This window comes from Penicillium paradoxum (assembly GCF_028828445.1).
Source record: "Penicillium paradoxum strain IBT 22861 chromosome Unknown utg000006l_segment0_segment0, whole genome shotgun sequence".
Taxonomy (NCBI): Eukaryota; Fungi; Ascomycota; class Eurotiomycetes; order Eurotiales; family Aspergillaceae; genus Penicillium; species Penicillium paradoxum.
The window spans coordinates 1,527,716-1,543,150 of NW_026643184.1; the positions used below are offsets into that span (position 1 = coordinate 1,527,716).

General features: G+C 49.4%; 8 protein-coding genes across 8 annotated transcripts; 4 read left to right on the forward strand and 4 right to left on the reverse strand.

The window, feature by feature from the left end:
* Positions 1-301: 301 nt before the first annotated feature.
* On the reverse strand, positions 302-2,710 carry N7457_007026 (ARMH3 family protein; the record flags this gene model as incomplete). The annotated part of the gene is made up of 8 exons (XM_057178069.1): positions 302-998; positions 1,057-1,467; positions 1,519-1,853; positions 1,910-2,022; positions 2,101-2,254; positions 2,310-2,423; positions 2,452-2,574; positions 2,627-2,710. 8 exons carry the CDS (start codon positions 2,708-2,710, stop codon positions 302-304), a joined length of 2,031 nt encoding a protein of 676 aa, XP_057029813.1.
* Positions 2,711-3,529: 819 nt separating this feature from the next.
* isa1 (Fe-binding Fe/S cluster assembly protein ISA1) lies at positions 3,530-4,278 on the forward strand (the record flags this gene model as incomplete). Its single annotated transcript, XM_057178070.1, has 2 exons — positions 3,530-4,175; positions 4,241-4,278. 2 exons carry the CDS (start codon positions 3,530-3,532, stop codon positions 4,276-4,278), a joined length of 684 nt encoding a protein of 227 aa, XP_057029814.1.
* A 694-nt stretch (positions 4,279-4,972) lies between these two features.
* Positions 4,973-5,950, forward strand: N7457_007028 (DSC3 family protein; the record flags this gene model as incomplete). Its single annotated transcript, XM_057178071.1, has 1 exon — positions 4,973-5,950. One exon carries the CDS (start codon positions 4,973-4,975, stop codon positions 5,948-5,950), a length of 978 nt encoding a protein of 325 aa, XP_057029815.1.
* A 289-nt stretch (positions 5,951-6,239) lies between these two features.
* Positions 6,240-7,081, reverse strand: N7457_007029 (v-SNARE protein VTI1; the record flags this gene model as incomplete). The annotated part of the gene is made up of 3 exons (XM_057178072.1): positions 6,240-6,327; positions 6,396-6,802; positions 6,902-7,081. The coding sequence occupies 3 exons, from the start codon at positions 7,079-7,081 to the stop codon at positions 6,240-6,242; spliced, it is 675 nt and encodes a 224-aa protein (XP_057029816.1).
* A 507-nt stretch (positions 7,082-7,588) lies between these two features.
* Positions 7,589-9,163, reverse strand: rvb1 (RuvB family ATP-dependent DNA helicase pontin; the record flags this gene model as incomplete). The annotated part of the gene is made up of 4 exons (XM_057178073.1): positions 7,589-8,053; positions 8,114-8,661; positions 8,720-8,939; positions 9,020-9,163. The coding sequence occupies 4 exons, from the start codon at positions 9,161-9,163 to the stop codon at positions 7,589-7,591; spliced, it is 1,377 nt and encodes a 458-aa protein (XP_057029817.1).
* Positions 9,164-9,475: 312 nt separating this feature from the next.
* N7457_007031 (mitochondrial 54S ribosomal protein bL28m) lies at positions 9,476-10,126 on the forward strand (the record flags this gene model as incomplete). Its single annotated transcript, XM_057178074.1, has 1 exon — positions 9,476-10,126. One exon carries the CDS (start codon positions 9,476-9,478, stop codon positions 10,124-10,126), a length of 651 nt encoding a protein of 216 aa, XP_057029818.1.
* Positions 10,127-11,985: 1,859 nt separating this feature from the next.
* N7457_007032 (putative alpha-1,6-mannosyltransferase subunit) lies at positions 11,986-13,079 on the forward strand (the record flags this gene model as incomplete). The annotated part of the gene is made up of 3 exons (XM_057178075.1): positions 11,986-12,271; positions 12,347-12,780; positions 12,849-13,079. 3 exons carry the CDS (start codon positions 11,986-11,988, stop codon positions 13,077-13,079), a joined length of 951 nt encoding a protein of 316 aa, XP_057029819.1.
* Positions 13,080-13,547: 468 nt separating this feature from the next.
* Positions 13,548-14,669, reverse strand: N7457_007033 (trans-2-enoyl-CoA reductase (NADPH) TSC13; the record flags this gene model as incomplete). The annotated part of the gene is made up of 3 exons (XM_057178076.1): positions 13,548-14,230; positions 14,326-14,541; positions 14,630-14,669. 3 exons carry the CDS (start codon positions 14,667-14,669, stop codon positions 13,548-13,550), a joined length of 939 nt encoding a protein of 312 aa, XP_057029820.1.
* Between the last annotated feature and the right edge of the window lie 766 nt (positions 14,670-15,435).

Sequence of the window (15,435 nt, forward strand, 5' to 3'; positions counted from 1 at the left end):
CTCTTCAGTTCATCTGTAATCAGACGTAGGATGGTATAGTGAGACGGCAAAGTCTCAATTTGGCCTGAGAGTTGAGAGAGCAATCTCTAGAAATACGACGATACTAATGGAATCATGGAAGCAAATGATCCTCAAGCCCGAGAAAGAACAAATATGAATTCTTGGAGGGATGTCATGATAACAACATCATCTAGTATATCAATAGCTTGAATCCAGATCCAGATGCAGAAGTCACCATCGTCAAGCCAGGACCCAGGATCTATAGCTAAAATGAGGAAAAGAGGTCCCAGCAATTCAACATCTAAGCAACTAGTTGCCTTGCATCATCAACCGCACACCGCGCCGCACGCTTCAACTCACTCTTCCATTCTGCTTCACGCCACTTGTCCCAAGCACTCAGACCCTCCGGCGGCTGGATGCTCAAAGTGTCATATCCCTGCTTAATGATACGGTGAACCTCACGCGGGGAGAGATTCTTCTTCCGGATCGAAGGCAGCGCCACGGGGGCCGGCTCATCGGGATTCGGGCTCGCCACAGCAGCGGCAGCAGCGGGGCTAGTACCATCTGAATGGAAGAGCAGGGTATAGAAATGAGTGGAAACCGATTGGAGGGTTTCGATGGCGGCCGAATGCCGCTCGTTGCTTTGGGAGATTACACTGGCTGATTTGGTGCCTGCTGCGTTATTGCGGAAGAATGGGTACGCATCTCGGAATTTGGTGATGATGGGGCCCGTCTCAACGAGCTTGTAGAACAGGTCGTCGTAGGAGGCTGGATCTGGGAGGAAGGTGTCGCCGCCTGAGACGCAGAAGGCAATTAGATCTGCGAGGGAGGTTGTGAGGGTTTTGATCTTGGGGTTGCTTGTTAGATCAGAAGCGTAGGTAGTGAGGAAACGCATGAGAGAGAGCAGAGTTCGCCAGAGCTCGGACCAGTGGTAGGTCAGCCGGATTTTGTTCTTTGAGAGATAGGTCAGAAGGCGGAGTGTGATTGCGATTGTGTGACTAGTTAGATTGTTAGTTATGTACTGGACTTATATGGGATATGTGAATATTCCATTACCTGTAGATGTTGACATCGAGACGCCGGCGAAGATTATGTGTAATGGTATCGATGGCGATGTCGAATATGACGGTTGCGAGAACCCGATCTCCGCTGACCAGGGGGAGGTAAGGCTGTTTTTGTCGGCAGATGCGGACCTTTCGCTTTCCATCTTCACTGCAGATGTGCTTGCAGATGGCTGGGTCTTCGACCAAAATGCGCAGCGTAAATAGGTTGAGTTCGGCATAGTGTCCGACCCGTTGGGACCGATATGCATGTTGGAGAAGATATGAGGTCAATGAGAGGAAGCTCGAGAAAGGAGATTCTTCCTCTTTGTTTTCTGGCTCAGAGTGAACCAGATGATAACCGAAGAGTTTATTGGCATTGGTAAAGTCATATGTTGCCATAAGAACTGCAGCTTCTTGCGCGGGTCTGCCATGATTGTAAGTCTCACATGAATGAATATTTGCAAAGAAAACTTACAGATCAGCAAACATTGCCTTTGCTTCTTCGGCTGTAGGGGGGTTTGCTTTGTCCCTGGCACCGGGAGCAAGTGCTCGCAGTCCAAAGAAAATCAATGTGCTGGCCAGACTCCAGCCCTCTGGGATATCATCTTGCACAGCAACGTAGCCGTTCCGCAGGCCGGCGCAAGCCAAACCGACACCCTTGGCAACTTTTCGAATACTTGTCTCATTTACAAAATCATCAAGTCGAAGCTGATAAGGATTTTGAAATTCAAACTTATTGTAGTTGGCCAGGAGTCCCAGTAGGAGGAATGGGTCAAACACTTGAAGCGAGGTCTCAGATTCAGAAACATACTGTCGACATTGTCAGTTGCTTGCAAATAAAAAACAAAGATAGCAATGGATCAAACCTTCATGAGAGATGGGAAAAGATCTCGGTGTGTGAAATAGGAGACCAAGGTTGTTTTATATGCTCCGCTGGTCATAGCAATAGCCGTCTTGATAGCCTTGAGGCGCACATCGACTAGAAACATCCGAAGATTAGGATCTGCAGTTGGTTTCTTTGCTCATAACATAAAACGAAAGACAGAGAACAACCTACAAGTGCTGGCATTTCGAATAGTTCCATCCAAGACTGCTACAAACTCAGACATGACATGGTCCACTTCGTGGAGTCCTGCAAGAACAGTGATAACATCCGAGCTTGGATTTGTGTATTTTTTGCTTAGAATACTCGACAAGAATATAGTCAATGTCTGTCAATTCGTATTAGAAAGTCCATTCCCAGACATTGATCGTGGGAGTACTCACATCCAAGGCATAAGAAGCAGCCGGAGCAACCCCAGCTGCCGCCTCGCGAACAGCACGAGCAAAGAAACGGCGAGTTTGAATCTGATAGTTGCGTGAGTTGTTTGGAGCTCTTTTCTGTGGCAGAATTTAGATCATGGTTTACCTGCAGACTGATTATCTCGTCTGGACTCAAGTCATCTAGAATATCATGCAATTGGGTCCGGTCCGGAGGAAGCAAGAAGAACTCCCTCCAGAACCCCTCCGAGGGGTCTGCGTCATCTGTCGTCTATTATGCCCATGTTAGCAATATAATCCCATGTCGTGTTCTTTGATCGTACCTTGAAGAGATTCTCATAGAGCTGGACAATCTTAGGCTTGAAGGACTCGGGTCTACTCTGCTGAGTGAGGGGTGAGGCATCCATGGTTTAAACAGGGAGGCGGACGATCTGCAGCGATTGGCACGCCAGCATTGGAGCAAAAGAGTCGGGATAATTTCCTTTACAAAAAAACAAAGTCGGGTTTATTCAATAGTCAATAGTTTCGAGGTTCACCTCATCAAAAAGGACACCAGCCACTTTGTCAGCGGATCCAGCCACATGTCCTCTCTAATCTACAGACACTTGGCAATGGGTTACAATGGATTAGGTAGAAGAAAGAGCAAGTTGAGGTATATTCAGTACAGTTCATTTTGAGCCAGCAATTGATCTAGAGAGCTGTCTACAGTGTGATCTTATTCCCCTAACTGCATTTGGGGGGGTCATCCTCATGAGGCTCACGGTGAATCCCTCCGAAGAACGGAGATCTCCATGGTCGGTGATGACTCAGCCGCCGAAAAACGCACGGAGTTCTTAAGTTGGATGACAGTCCCTCGAGGCGGAGTTGGGCCTCAAGGTCAAGTAATCAAATGTTCCAAAAAAGAAAATTAGAAGCTAGGCTATCATATCAGCCCCTCCCCTGATTAGTCGAGAATTATAAATAACCAGCGCTGGAGACGCTTGAGGAATGGTGCCACAGCTGTGTGTAGAAACATCTCAACGCTGATTGGTCGGCTCTGCGTCATGCAACTGCCTTACCTAATGGACCCGGGGCCACGGGGAATCCTCAAAACAGAGTCAGAGAATCTTCTTTGAAACCTTGTAACAACACTCTACATCCCACCACTTTGCTTGCCAAAGATCCTATGAGTCAATAGCAACTATCATCGAGCTTTATTACATTTTCACATTGATCGCTCCCCGACCATGAGCTTCTGCACCGCCATGCAACGCCCTGTGACATCATCCGCCACACTCCTCCGATGGGCAAAGCCCTCGGCTGGACGCCTGCGTACCTTCTCGTCATATGGAAACGCCCACCTATCCTCCAAGCGGGACATGCAAACCGCGACTGCCTACCGCCCCCATACACTGCCCTCTTCTTTCCCGCCTCCTCGAAGCTCCGGCGGCGCTGATACTTCCATTTCGGCCGAATTCCCTCCTTCCGACCTTAGATCACACCAGAGAGCATCACAAAACACATCTCCGAGTGTGAGCCTCCGGGAAGGAGAAGCGCAAAAGTCGAAGCCCACTGCCCCGAAGGCCCGTCGGCCGCTTCGGCCAAGAAAGGCAGCCATGAAATTGTCTTCGGTGGCTACCGAGCAGCTTCGGAAGTTGATGGCACAGCCAGAGCCCAAGTTTATTCGAGTTGGTGTCAAGAACCGTGGCTGCTCAGGCCTCGCCTATCACCTGGAGTATGTGGAGAAGCCAGGTAAATTCGACGAGGTGGTCGAGCAGGACGGTGTGAAGGTCCTGATCGACAGCAAGGCCCTGTTCAGTATTATCGGCAGTGAAATGGACTGGCACGAGGATAAGCTGAGCAGGAGATTCATTTTCCGCAACCCCAATATCAGTATGTGGCCCTTGCAAAAATTGAAGTGCGTTACTTGGAATTGTTTTACTGACTGATAACTACAGAGGAAGAATGCGGCTGCGGCGAATCCTTCATGGTTTAAGCACATTGCCTGATCATTTCCTTTGGTGTATTTCTTGTACAGGACCTCGTGGCGTCTTTCTTACCGGTGCATTGGATGGCGTTTTCAGAGGGGGTTGGGAATTCCACAACCACCCTTTTGTTTGAGTACATACGCTTGATATCCAGCTGATTCCTTGTGTCCAGTTTCTTTCTTTCTTTTTTATTTTTCTGCATTTCCTTTGTGCGTCAAAGATGGCTTTTGAGTTACTCTTGGCTTCCAATTTGACGGGCTCTGTCATATAGACAGGCTGCAGGCCCAGTCTAATGGCAGCCTAATAGCTGTTGCTTCTTCGTTGTGCCAGCACCTTCTGACGAAGCCTTTGCAAGATCGGTCATGTGATATCTCTGGATATGTATAGATTAGTCCCAAGGACATTCATGAATGACATGAGACCTACTTCAATAAAAATCGCAAAATTTACAAAATTTACAATAAGATAGCTGCTCGATACTCTTGTTTCTTTCCTGCATATCAATCGGCTCTTTTAGAGCAATGGTGGATACCTGGGTTGTTTCAATGCCCATCGTCACCTGACGAGATATGATCCGAGGCCCCAGAATGGGGTAAGCTCCGCGTCTCCAACACCAGTCATTACATGTACAGAGTGACCTCGCCCCTTTAAAGACGCATCTCATTACACATGAAATTGCAGGCTTGACCTAATCAGAAAGCAATGGCTTCACCCTTCCTTTCTCCATATGCAGCAGGCGAATTAGCCACCGAACTCCTCCTCATCACCGTGCGCTTCTCCGCCTCCATCCCGGACCTCCAACTAGACGTCCCAGAGCCCGAGATCACAACAGGCGCAGGCCTGAAGCAGCTAATCCGAGCCGAACTCCCCAAACCCCTGTCATCCCACCGACTACGTCTCATCTACGCCGGCCGCGGCCTCGAAGACACAACCGCATTAGCAGTCTCACTCAAGCTCCCGCCCTCACCAACCCGCAGCCCACGCCCACCAGCAGACCATCCAGACGACCCCGACTCCCCAGATGATGGCAAGGGAAAGCAGGCGGTGCGCGACACCCGCCCACGTCTATACATCCACTGTTCGATCGGCGACATCGCACTCTCAGAAGCAGATCTAGCCAGCGAAGCAAGCGTGGCATCAACCGTCCTCCTCCAAAAACGAAAGCAGAGCAATTTAAGTAAATCACCACTTGCTACGGATGTCACGCCCTTACTCCCTGCTTCGGCGCAACCGCACCTACCCCAGCCCGAGTCAACCACCACACCCGCACCCCGCGGCTTCGACCGTCTTCTTGCGGCGGGGTTTACGGCGGCTGAGGTCACTGCTCTGAGATCACAGTTCCTGGCTGTGCAGTCTGTTTCACGCACGCCGGATACTATGCCTACGGGTGATCAGCTGCGGGATCTTGAGGATCGCTGGATGGATGAGGGGTCGACGGCGGCGCAGGTGCAGGGTCTTGGCGGGGAGGGTGGGGGTGGGGATGAGGATGGGATTGGGACTGGGTCGCGTGGGGCGATGGATGATATGCTTTGGGGGGCTGTTATGGGGTTCTTTTGGCCTGTTGGTTGTGCTATGTGGTTGAGGAGGGAGGAGGGGGTTTGGAGTTGGAGGAAGGGGGTTGCTGTTTGTGTGGGCGTGATTGTCAATGCTGGCTTTGGGGCCATGAGGATTATGAATTGATGGTGTTGATATAAATGTGTAGTTTTTTTGTTTTATTTGGCGTTTTGAGATACCCCCACAATTGAAGCTATTTGATTATGACAAAGACTTGGGATTTGTTTGGGATAATCGTTGGATTAGAGACTGGGCAGAGACTGGGATCTGAGCTGTGTCAAGTCTCGCAGGATGCTATCATACATAATTTCAGAAATGCGAGACAGAGATTATGGTGCTGCTTGTGTGAGATATAAGAGCAAATAAGACATGAACATAAGACCGAGTATACAAACGCCAGCATAAGACCTCGACGCTAATGGAACTTGCTGTAAATAACGGCGAAAATCAAAAGAACCAGGACCGTAATGATAGCAATAGTGATCATCCGATTGGTAGCCATCCTAATAACGCACGAGGTTAGCAACCGCTTCCAGGTCCGGAGCAGAACAGGACAAAGGGGAGTCAGTACCTACGGGCCATGCCCCTCAATGTCTTAATACTCGTATCGACATATCCCTCGCTCTGCTGCAAGTTATTCCGAGCATTCGTGATCTGCTCCCGCTGCTCGTACAGGGTACCGAGCGTGCCACGAGCAATATCCTCCGTCTCCAGCGCCATGCGCTGACTCTGCTGCAGTCGCGCAGAGCTGCGCTCTAGTCGGTCCGTGCCGGAAAGCAGCTGTTGTCTCTGTTCGAGATGCTCATCCTGCGGCTCGTCGGTGTAGCGGTCGCCGAAGAGTGCTCGCCGGTCATCCGAGAGGGACTTGAGCTTACGCTTGACCTCATCAATATCGGTTGAGTAGTTGCGGAAACGAATGTTGACTTTAGATCGGGCTGCTGAGGGAATGTTCTGCTTCTCCATGCGCATTTGGTCGAGCTAGTTGGGGGGAATTGGGGTTAGTTATCGAGTTCCTGCGGGTTGTTCTTCGCTTGCGGTGGCGCAATAGTGGTGTGGAGGGGATTCGGTGGGATTTACCAATTCTGTAGCTTCTTCGAGAACTTGTGTTGCATTGCTGATTGCTGATTTCCGCTGCTCGCCGCTGGCCTCGGCGATCTGGTCCAGCTTCTGGTTCAGGTCGGCTTGCACCAGCTTCAGCTCATTCTCGTAGCTGGCGAACATTTCTGAGCCGGCATCTGTGTCTAGTGGGTTGGACATATTGGCTGTGGGATATGTATTGTAGGAGAGGTTGAAGTCGAGATAAGTGCTTTCTGCAATGGTGGTTGATGTGTTGATGTAGGCTCCACCTTTATCTGGGGTGGGTGACGCTGTTCAATAAGAGTGCCGGGTGGCGGTGGTCGACTGATCTTGCCAAGATAACGTTGGATTGCAGGTATTATTTCGCGAGGCACTAGACAATACAAAGAGAAAGTAGCTGAAATACTCAAAGGCCCTGATAACACTGGCAAATCCTGGAACAGGAACGGGTCATGGTGCCGAAGTCACACGTGATGAACCTAAAGTCAGGGTTGCATTTGCGACAGATGATCTCTACTTCCTTTCTAGATCTACAACGACATGTCTGGTGGAAATTGTAGTAAGAAATCACATTTAATACATAGCATTAGCGTAAAACCAGGCCCACACAAAACAATTCGCCTTTTCAATAAACATTCAAGATACCCCTTTGGTATACAAGATCACGAAATCAAATTGGATAGCCGTTTATGACAAGAAGTTTTCGCTATCCTTGCCAACAATGATTGCGCTGCGCTTGGCATCCAAGAACAGGTCTTCGCACTCGGCAACATCAGTCTCCTCGATTGCGCCAGGATGGCCGTTGACGCGCGAGAGAATACTGGCGGGAGTCAACAGCTGCAGAGCGTATCGCAAGCTGACCTTGCTACCGTGCTCAGAGACCTTATTCAGGGCAGGCTCGGTGATACTAAGGTTTTCGACCTTGGCACGCAATCGGATGATTGTCTTGATCTCCTCGGGGGAGTAGGGGTTGGTGGGGATGATAAGAAGACGGGCAAGCAGATCAGGGGGAATGCCGTGTGCGGCGCTAATGTCGTCGGTGCCGCGGATAACCGTGTGGCCACGGTTAGAAGCGAGAATGACAATCGGGGAGATGGACGATTCGAGGGCACGGTTCAAATATGTGAAGCACTCAATGTCGAGCATGTGAACCTATGAAAGTAGTGTTAGAGGCGTGATCCGACACTGCACTATATCAATTATTTCGCATACCTCATCGATGAAGAGAACACCGGGAACCAATTCAGCAACACCCTGATCAATGTACCGGTTGACTACCTTGTTGATTTCCTGGCGCAACTTGTCCGTAATTTCCGTCTTCTTGGGCTTCATCAGCTGGCCCATCATGCTCATGACATCTTGTCCGCCCTGAGGCCGAGCATTGGCCATATCCAGATCATGAAGTGTCACATCCTGAACGATCTCCTTCTTCTTGTGAACCTCGCCCTTAGGGACAGGCACGTACTCCTCTGCCTCAAGATCGAATTCGGTCGCATAGGCATCGGATCGGCCAACTCGCTTGCATGCACCAGTGTTGGCTTCGATGTAGATAACGTCACCGACTGTAACCCGCTCCTTCTGGATGGCTTCGTAGATGCTGGGGTCCAGGCGCAGCTTCTTGGAGCCCTTGGCGGACTTCAATCCGATAATAAGATGGCTGATCGTGCGCCCGTATCCACCCAGAGGATTCTCGGCCTCCTCGGGGGTAAGCTCTGTCACTTCTCCTTCGTAAACTTCCTTTGTTTCGCGAACACGGAGACCTGTCGTAGGTTAGCCTGTATTTCCACGCTTGCTCCGCTTCCATGTCGCATTGCATACCAATAGCTCTCCGGAAGTTCTCCATCAATGCTTCGGTCTTCTTAACCTCTGCGGAATAGATTTCACTGCCAACGATCGGGCAGAAAGGAACCTTGGTTCCCAGCTCCTGCGATACAGCAAGAGCCAACGCAGTCTTTCCGGTACCGGGGCCACCAGCAAGCAGGACAGCCCGTCCAGCCATCTTCTTTGCCTTAATCAAGTCCACCACAACACCGCATGCCTTTTTTGTGGTTAAACCCCGTTAGTTATTGTTGCTGGGAGCCAGATACTCTGGTAAAATCAGCGGTGCTCTCCACTCACCTCGCGGGCAGCTGCTTGTCCCACGAATCCATCAGCAGAGATCTCCGGTGTTCCATCAGAGCGCAAGCCTAGGCCGCGAATGTGTGTATGCGCTGCGGTCCTGTTCTCGCGCGAGTTGCCCTTCACTTCGCTGATCTGGACCATGTTTGGAGGAGGTGTGACCGTACGAAGCCACAGGTATCGATGAAAGGTGATTCAATGGGTCGTAATAAGCGATAGAATCAAAAACCAAAGCTTCCAAGAAACAGATCAGATAAAAAAGAGAGGTAACGCGATGGTTCTCTGCGAGATATGCTTCTGGCCGAAATTCGCGAGCAAGGGATCGTCAAATGAGAGCGCCGCACCCAAGGCGGTGAACTGCCCCAAATTCTTCCCGTTTGTCCTCTCCTCCGCTTGTCTATTGACGACTGTCTGCTTTCTCAATATTTTGTGAGAGTCCGATACCTGGCAAACACAATGGCAGGCCTACACACGAGGTCAGCAATGGCTGCTCCCTTCTCCCTGGCTGCGGCCTTCCGCAGCCTTTCCATCGCCACACCCAAGCGATCCTTCTCAACGACACCGGCAGCACAATCGGTCCCGAAACTACCGGGTAGCGCCCCAGCCTACCCCTACGGACCATCTCAATGGTACAAGCAGTCCGATTCCGGTCTCTACGGAGGTGCCTCGATCCAATTCGGCAACAAGATCTCCAAGGGACGCAACAAGGGCAAGACCCGCCGCAGCTGGAAGCCCAACGTGCGCCGCAAGAAGATTGAGAGCGAGGCTCTAGGCGAGGATCTGTTTATCAAGGTTACTCGTCGCGCACTGCGATCGATCTACAAGGCCAAGGGCCTAGACAACTATTTGCTTTCGGATCGTCCAACACGTCTCAAGGAGCTCGGTCCCTTCGGATGGAACCTTCGACACCAGATTATGAAGTCACCCAAGATCAAGGAACAATTTGCCAAACAGCGCGCAGCTATGGGCATCCCTGAGCCCCCAACTCTCAGGGAATTTGTGCAGAGCAAGAAGGAGGAAATGAAGGACAAGATTGAAAACCTGGACATCGACGCCTTGACCAAGCCTCGTATCAAGCGACGAACCACCCTGGCCTATGCCAAATAAATCAGTTTGAACGACTGTTTTGATCTCTTGCATGTCGAGGGGGATGGACAGGCGCTTGTATCATTATCCCGAAGAGCGATGGATGGGTTTTTGTGCACCATGGAAGTTATGACATCTTTTTATGCCATGTCGTTATTCGTGGCGGAAATGATAGTAACAACTTTCTCGTTTGGGTGCAGTGTCTTTTTTTCAATTTGCATATTGGGTCTTCTGTGTACTTATACTCCAATGTTATTTCGTGTTCACTTATCAAGTTGCTTCTATCGACTGCATTTTGATACCACAAATTCGTATAGTTAGGATTTAATCGTCGATGGAACCCAAATTCCGCTGAGCAAAGAGAAGAGAAACGATGGGCGATCCGTCGTCAACTCGTTATGTCTAATACCATTTTATAGTGGAGAAAAAGCCCGCGCATTCATGCCAGCCACGTGCCTACATGTAGGTATTGACCAAGGATGATGGATGTGTGTTACGAGAAAACAGATAGCTTTCAAATTACAGATGACCATCCTTCGGCCGAAGTGTCTTTTTTTGTCAGGCGAAAGTAACATATGGAAGTCCTTATTTAAACTCCTAGGGAAACCCTCCGTAGTCTTTTCATATATCATGCGTAAACACACCGGGGCATGATGATTGACGTGAGAAAATGTATCTGGGGCTAAATACAGCAAATAGACACCGTGGAGATGCACTCCGGTGACCGATCCCTTGGTCCTTCCATAGACTGGGATTTACTTAAGTAGAACATCAAATAAATCGTCATGAAGTCCATAAATTTGAATGGCCTACCTAGGAAACATATAGTTTATGATCTTTCATTCGGTTCCCTTATACATGAGCATACTCAATCCACTGTATTTCAATTGATTGTATAAGGCTTTGAGATAAATTGGCACCTCTTGGAAAACCCAGAACCCTATATTTATGTGTACAACTCTATGTTGTCGGGGACCTCTAGGGAAGTCGTGGCTGAGACGATCTGGGAAATCCCCGTTGACAACACAACTGATACATGAAAGCAATTTGTTTGCAAGAAACTGTTTATAGGTGTAATACCTGCAATTTAAGCCTGTACAACATCATCAACTTATAAGCAATGTTCTGGGATGAACGATATATATCGAATATATACCAGATTGCGAAACGCAGCTTCAGAGTTTATATAGACATAGCACCGCGCTATTTGATTGAGTAATGAGATTTTATTGCTAAGAGTACCATATTCCCAAAGCCCCAACTGAATGGAATAACCATCTTCAAGCCTAACTTTGATTCGCAATACGTGATTTCTCCAGTATTCTGGTGTTCAGACACTGGCACTTACCTACATGTACCTAGGTAGACCATCACCTGCTTCCTAGGAAATAGCAACCTAATATTGTTAATACATACTATGTACCTATATATTTCATATCTCTCACTGGGCTATTCTTGTGGATTCAGATGTTCTAAACCAAAACAAAAAGATGCCAGAGAGTGGATAGGATTACCAGGTACCGTTCATACCCTCCGATCTATAAAAAAACATGGAAATCTGGGATCGCGAATCCCTACCGAATGCTTACAATATTATCAAGCCGATCACCGAAATTTTTCTTATCTTTGAACAAGCCCAAGTATGTCCAAGCTGTCAAATACTCCTACTGAATGCGGGATCTGGGATGGAAGCCCGTTGGAATGTGCCGTGGACCGGATTCGGACGCCACATCTCGCCGTGATCTTCGGACCCGTGTCGATCTTCAAGCTTCCCTCGACAATTTTCCTCATCTTCTAATTTGTCCTTGCGATGATTTGATCCAGGCAGAACAACTGTCCCTTGTACTGTTCCACAGCGCTAAGGATAACTCCTCGCCGTGATGCAGTTCGCATTACCTCCGCGGCGGAGCCCGCATGCTCTACCTCTTGCCCGCTCCTCTCGAATGCCGTCATATCGCAGAAAACAATTGAAGTCGATCACGATCCTGACATTTGCGTTTTTGTCTCTTATCTACATCCTTAATTACCTATATTTTTCGCCCTCCGTTACGGCTTCGGCGGATACTTCTGATGTGGTAATCGTCACTCTGCTCGACCGCCAGCGGCTCAGTGAGAGCTACCTCCAGAAGATTGTCGCGAACCGGGAGGACTACGCTAAGCGCCATGGTATGGAATCTATCTATGCTATTTTATGGCAAAGACCGCTATGCAATAATGTCGAGCTAACTCGAGCGCAAATAGGCTACACGAACTTCTTCGCAAGCGTATCGGACTATGACGAGGCCGTTGGTGATGCCCCGAAGAGTTGGGCTGTTGCACCAGCCATTCGTCATGCTATGGCCACACATCCTCGCGCGGCATATTTCTTCCATCTTGACACCCACGCTTTGATTATGAACCCTTCCAAATCCCTCAAGTCTCACCTTCTGGAGAAGGGCCGTCTTGAAGAGCTGATGTTAAAGGATGTGCCGATTGTACCACCCGACAGCATAATCAAGACATTCGCTCACCTGAAAGAGAAGGACGTGGACCTTATTATCACCCAAGATAAGGAAGATTTGAACCCCGGAAGCTTTATCTTGAAGAATGGAGACTTCGCTCGCTTCTTCCTGGATATCTGGTTTGATCCGCTTTATCGCAACTATAACTTTGCCAAAGCGGAGACTCATGGACTAGTAAGTTTTACTCCGCCTGATCTTTATCTGAAATCTGAGAGCCTGCAATCTGACCCGGATTCTTATAGGATCATATCATGCAGTGGCACCCAACTGTTCTTGCTCGAACCGCCTTGGTACCTCAGCGTATCATGAGCTCCTACAGCAAGGAGTCTCCTGGTGCATCTTCGGATGGTTTTTATAAGAGTGGTGACCTCGTGATCCAATTCCGCGGGTGCGATGAGGGAGCTGCCCGGAACTGTGCCCATGAACTGGAGCCATACTACAAACTATGGGAGAGGACGGCCAAGAGCAACTAGATAGTCTGCAGCTCAAGATCAGCTCTGGGGCGCTTTTACGTGGCGCACGCTTGCATTAAGGAGTCTATGGTTTCCACGTGGGAAGGTGGCGTTTTTTTCCTTCTGTACAATGTTCTAGGTCTAGTCGGCGTTTAGTCGTGGGGATCTCATCATATGGTGTATTTTTGCTTTCGGTGAACTTGCATAGCTGCAAAAGGAACACGATAATCATTCATTTTTTCCCTATGTGCAATACCAAAATAATACATCGCCTTCTGATATTAGCGATCAGTGCATCTTGTCTCAATCATGATGATGAGGATTATGCTATAGGCGGCTTGGTATTTAACCCAAGTCCTTAATCAAGGTAGTTTGATACCATGATATTGTTTTTCTTCGTCTCTTCCTTCCATCCACTCAACCACTCAGCCCAGTGCCACAGCATATGGAATGTCCAGATGCCACACTGGAGCCAGCTATCCTGCCAGCTTAAGCAAGGCCAGGGAGGATAACAGAGCGCTTCTTCTTGTATTTGTCGCCGAACTCCTTGCGGTAGCGCTTCTCCTTCTTCCAAGCCCAGCTCCACATCTGCAATCCACCAAGGAAGATGAAGAACAACACACTCCAGTTGAGCTGACTGACAAGGAAGACACCCAACCAAGCCAGAATCTCAAAGAAGTAGTTGGGGCAGGTGACAATGCTGAAACCGAATCCAGTGGGGATGCCTCGCTCAGTAGTACCGGGGCGACGGAGGTTACGCAGGATGTAGTGGGCGTTCAAGTTGGCCAGCTCGCCGAAGACAAAGAGTGCCAGACCGGCGTACACAAGAGCCATGTTGGGTGTGGTGCTGGCAGCAGTCGCATCTGGGCGGAAGACCCAGTAGGCGATGTTGAAGCCAGCCAGAATCCAGTAGTGGGCGCTGTTCTTGAAGATGTTGCGGGCGGGCATGGTGGCACTGCTGAAACGGTGCACAAAGATCGTCTCGAACTCGCGCTTCAGGAAGTGTACGATCAGCAGAGCGCAGACGAGGAGTTGCAGGTCGGAGGGTTCGGGGAGGGGCTTGTCGAAGTTAAAGTACAGAAGAGGTCGGAGCGGGAAGAGGAAGAGCGCGGGGATCAGGAGCGGGCCTAGATATTCAATGATGAAGACGGTGCGCCAGGCGATTTGAGGTCCTGTGGGATTGAAGAATGATATGTCAGTGTTGCTTTTTGTCGGTTTGCTGGAAGTTGAATTCGGGCTGTCCATTATTTGGCTTAGCAACACGTACCGAGATCCTTGACATAGATCACACTTGAGTTTCGCATGCCGGTGTCCTCAATGGTTGTGTTCTTTGAATTCGGGACCACGCTGTGGTCGCTGCCCTTGGTGATTCTCATGCGATGGATTGAGCAGCCGGATACCGCGGAGAGCGCAGTGTGCAATTCTTCGCTGGAGGCATCGAGAGAGATCTCAATTTCCTTAGGGAGCTTGCGGATAGGCTTGCCTGTATTCAATTTAGCAAAGTGCTTTTCGAGTATCCTCTCTGTGGTGTTTATGAGAGCTTTGGGTAAACAGGATGTATATATGCGTACCCCTTGGCTGAACGACGAGCTTGATGTTAGCAGCCGCCATGATTCTGATGAATTAGCTCAAGCAATGGAATGCTTGAATTATGATGCTAATTTGAGACCACCTAGAGAACTCGTTGAGATCGCAATTGGCAAAGAATTCTCTAGTCCCAACACTCTACAGTTTGGGCCTCGGTTGACGTCACGTGTTGACACCTGAGGCCAAAATCCAATAGTTGGGTTTCCTGAAATTAATTTGCCCGGCTTACTGGGAACAAGGGTATGCTGGGGATTTCTAGGCAAGTCGTACAATTGTTGCATCTCGGCGACTCGGCGCGTGGCTATGCTTGTTGCCCGGGATGTATCTTGTCCAGACTGCCTTACATGCTGGAGATTGGACTGGCCTGTCAGCCAATGGCACACCCGTGTGCCCGTCGACTCTGCTCAATGCATCATATGCATCATACATTCATGGAGGTTCTCAGAGAGCCACCTTGTTACCATTGTCTGTCACAACAAAGGCTTTATAGCCTCTCGAGTCATCTGGCCCCAGCGTTGTCAGCTGAAACCCGCGCAGGAGGCTAAAGACAGACTAATGTACTTGCAAGGCGCATTATGTAGTCTAGCGGGTCAAAGCAAACGGGCTAAGGCTGGGTTGTAGGCAGCTGAACTGAGGAGAAAGACATCATAATCTCTAATGGTAACGTCAAATCAAAAGCGAATAATATCGCCCCGCCAGGTCTCAGCTCCATCTTGCACGGTTAGTCTGGCCGAGCGACATTGCCAATCAACGCCCCAACCGTGACAACCCCTGGAACGCTATTGGAGAT